Source organism: Octopus bimaculoides, chromosome 8 (assembly GCF_001194135.2).
Source record: "Octopus bimaculoides isolate UCB-OBI-ISO-001 chromosome 8, ASM119413v2, whole genome shotgun sequence".
Classification (NCBI taxonomy): Eukaryota; Metazoa; Mollusca; class Cephalopoda; order Octopoda; family Octopodidae; genus Octopus; species Octopus bimaculoides.
The window spans coordinates 20,793,264-20,796,465 of record NC_068988.1 but is presented as its reverse complement, the minus strand read 5'-3'; the positions used below and the strand labels follow the sequence as shown (position 1 = coordinate 20,796,465).

General features: G+C 36.9%; 1 protein-coding gene across 3 annotated transcripts in view; it reads left to right on the top strand.

Moving 5' to 3' along the window:
* Positions 1 to 3,202, top strand: part of LOC106872032 (tyrosine-protein kinase Abl) — a 341,811-nt gene that overhangs the window by 192,070 nt on the left and 146,539 nt on the right. For all 3 annotated transcript variants that reach the window (XM_014918872.2, XM_052969985.1, XM_014918885.2), the window contains exon 2: positions 2,674 to 2,841. In XM_014918872.2, coding sequence (XP_014774358.1) covers positions 2,674 to 2,841 — 168 coding nt within the window. The remainder of the gene's footprint in view (positions 1 to 2,673; positions 2,842 to 3,202) is intronic.

The window sequence follows — 3,202 nt, the reverse complement described above, 5'->3', positions numbered from 1 at the left end:
ACTTATTCTTTGGATGCCTAGTACTTATTCTATCGGTCTCTTTTGCCGAACCGCTAAGTTACGGGGACGTAAACACACCAGCATCGGTTGTCAAGCGATGTTGGGGGGGACAAACACAGATGCAGAAACACACACACACACACATACACATAAACATATATACGACAGGCTTCTTTCAGTTTCCATCTACCAAATCCACTCACAAGGCTTTGGTCAGTCCGAGGCTATCGTAGAAGATACTTGCCTAAGGTGCCACGCAGTGGGACTGAACCCAGAACCATGTGGTTGGTAAGCAAGCTACTTACCACACAGCCACTCCTGAACTTTCTTTGAATAATTCTTGTTTTTTTTTCCTTTTTTTTTTGCTGAAGATTCTTGTGTATCTCTCTTGTCCTCAAGAAATGTATGAGGCAGAAGTAATTGTAATGTTGCTGATGGAAGTGTTCTTTTGTTGTCATAGCGGTGGTGGTAGTGGTGATAATATTGGTTGTGGAAATAGTTGTGGTTGTGATGAAGGTTACTGTTGTTGTTGGTAAGCCTAGGTCAGCCATGACTAAGCTGTATTTTTTCCAACGTAGGTTGTCGGTTGGCAATACATAGATTTCAATTTTTTAAATCCTTGTGTATGATTCAGTAGATATTTTGCTACTGCTTCTAGGAAGTTAAGCGATCACAAGGTGGCTTTACTTGCTGGTTCATTAGAATGAAGGTAGAGTACTTGATACAGTGGTTATTGTTGTGTGTTGGATCTTGTGTCAACTTTTACAGAGATAAGGTGTATAATATATCTATGATTTTTATGCTATGTAATGAATTCACCTAAATGAGATTAATCTAAAATGTTAGGAATTTAGAACAAGGACAATGAAGGAGTATCTACCACTAAAACTTGTGAATTGTTTTGAGTGACTTTTTTTAAAGGAAAATATGTAAGTGTAGTTTTGTTACCATGTTAATGATATTGTTTCATAATTGTTGTTAGTCACTTGAGAGATAAAAAATTTGTAACATAAGAAATGGATGGGTTAGTGGAGGAGATTTGAGAAAAAAAAATGATTAAGATATAGATAAACTGAGAAAGAGAAGGGCCATACAGACCCCAGTTGAGAACCACTTCTATAAATGGTGAGGCGAACAGCTAAAAATATGGATTAGTACAATCAAGTTGGAGGCCAAATTGATGCCTGGTTTCCATGTGTAAGGGGTCTACCATTAGAAATGTGACTGATTGAAGGTCACTGACTGTGGTAGTTGTTTATGATACTGTAGATTTATTGGTTGGAGTTGACTTAGTTCCTTGGGGAATGTCAACATAAATACAAGTAAATAAACTGCAACTATATATTGAAATATGAAACATCCCCACTGTCCCTGCTATATTATCCTATACCCTTTCTATACATAAAAAAGACAAAAAAAACAATAACCCTTTCTTTTCATTCATAGTCCTACTCTATAGACAATTTAAAGGATTTAATATCATTTCTGAATTATTCCTTTGATTTGAACCAACTTTTGTTATGTTTCATATTTCTACTGGGGAGTGAAGTGTTCTGACCATCAGACAAGCACAGGAATGGCTTGACTCCACTTCTCATGCTGATCTATCTTGCTCCTTGATAGGTCAAGTGGTCAAGTTTCCACTTGTACTACCATGGCAACTATCACAACCACTACCTCAGTCACTGCTATCACCAACACCACCATGAAGTATGTTTGGAGTTTCTTCATTACTTATGATTAATAGCAATTTCATAGGTGGGGTGGGATCATGGTGTGATGTTCTTTGTAAACCAGGTCAGTGATATGATTTTTCACTCTCATTTAGTGCTTTCTTTTACAAAGAACCCTTAATGCTTTTAGGAAAGGTGTGAACATTACAACTTCCTTTCAGAAAGACATTTCATAGGACTCTATTTGTGAAGGAGTTACATGTACCCCATTGAGTAATTTTCTATGTGGTCACCTGGCAGGTGACAGGTATGTAGTTGAAGTCCCTTCAGTAGGTCTGTCACTCTTTCCAGCTTCATGTTGATGCTTATAATTCCTAATAACATTTTAAGTTGAGAATCTTAACGGTTAATTTGTTATAACTTTGTTAAACACTTGACTCAATTGACTGTAATATCCTCAAGCACTTACTTAATTGCATTTAAATAGTGTTGTTGACCACATCTTGCACTCAAGTGATGGATTAGAGTTCACCATTCTAATGGATTTGTCATGAATATATTTGATTGAAATTTATGTATTCCTTTTTATTATATGCGATTCCAAACTTTTGCGATAATAACTAAAAGTTCATAGATCATTGGCATGATGTTGTTTAGCATCAGGTCATACCACATAATCAGGCCTATAATTAAGGGCATTCAAGATGTGATCATGTCTTCTTTTCCCTTTTTTCTTTTCTCAACATGCCTTAGACCAATATCATCTTCTGTATTCTTTACCTCTCAAGACTCCAGGATGTGATTTGGGAGGAGATTTGGGTGCAAGTTATAGAGCCATGAAGCAGCTTCCTCATTTTGTTGTTCTTTGGTTTATGTTCCCTCTAAAGATATTCCTCTTACAGATATTGTTAGTCTTTGTTGTGAAATGTCTAAAATATAACCAAACTTTTCTTCAATGTTTTGCTACATGACTGAAAGATCTTATTTCTCTCTTTTGCAGAAGCAATATTAAATCGTCCACTACCTGATGCACCCACTGAAGCGCTGGGTACTAAATGGATGTCCAAAGAAAATTTACTGTCCAGTCAGACTGAAGATGATCCAAACTTGTTTGTGGCTTTATATGATTTCCAGTCTGGTGGAGAAAACCAACTCAGTATTGTAAAAGGTAAGTTACTTTTTTAATGAAGATGATGAAGTAATTTTTACTTTGGTTTGTTGTTCCTGTTACTTCTGATTCCTTTCATATGCTTTTCAAGACCAAAGATTGAGTTCTGATAACTCTTTTACTTGTTTCAGTCATTTTGACTGCAGCCATGCTGGAGCACCGCCTTTAGTCGAGCAAATCGACCCCAGGACTTATTCTTTGTAAGCCTAGTACTTATTCTAGCTGTCTCTTTTTGCCGAACCGCTAAGTTACAGGGACGTAAACACACCAGCATTGGTTGTCAAGCGATGTTGGGGTGGGGGACAAATACAGACACATAAACATATACACACACACACACACACACACACACACACACACA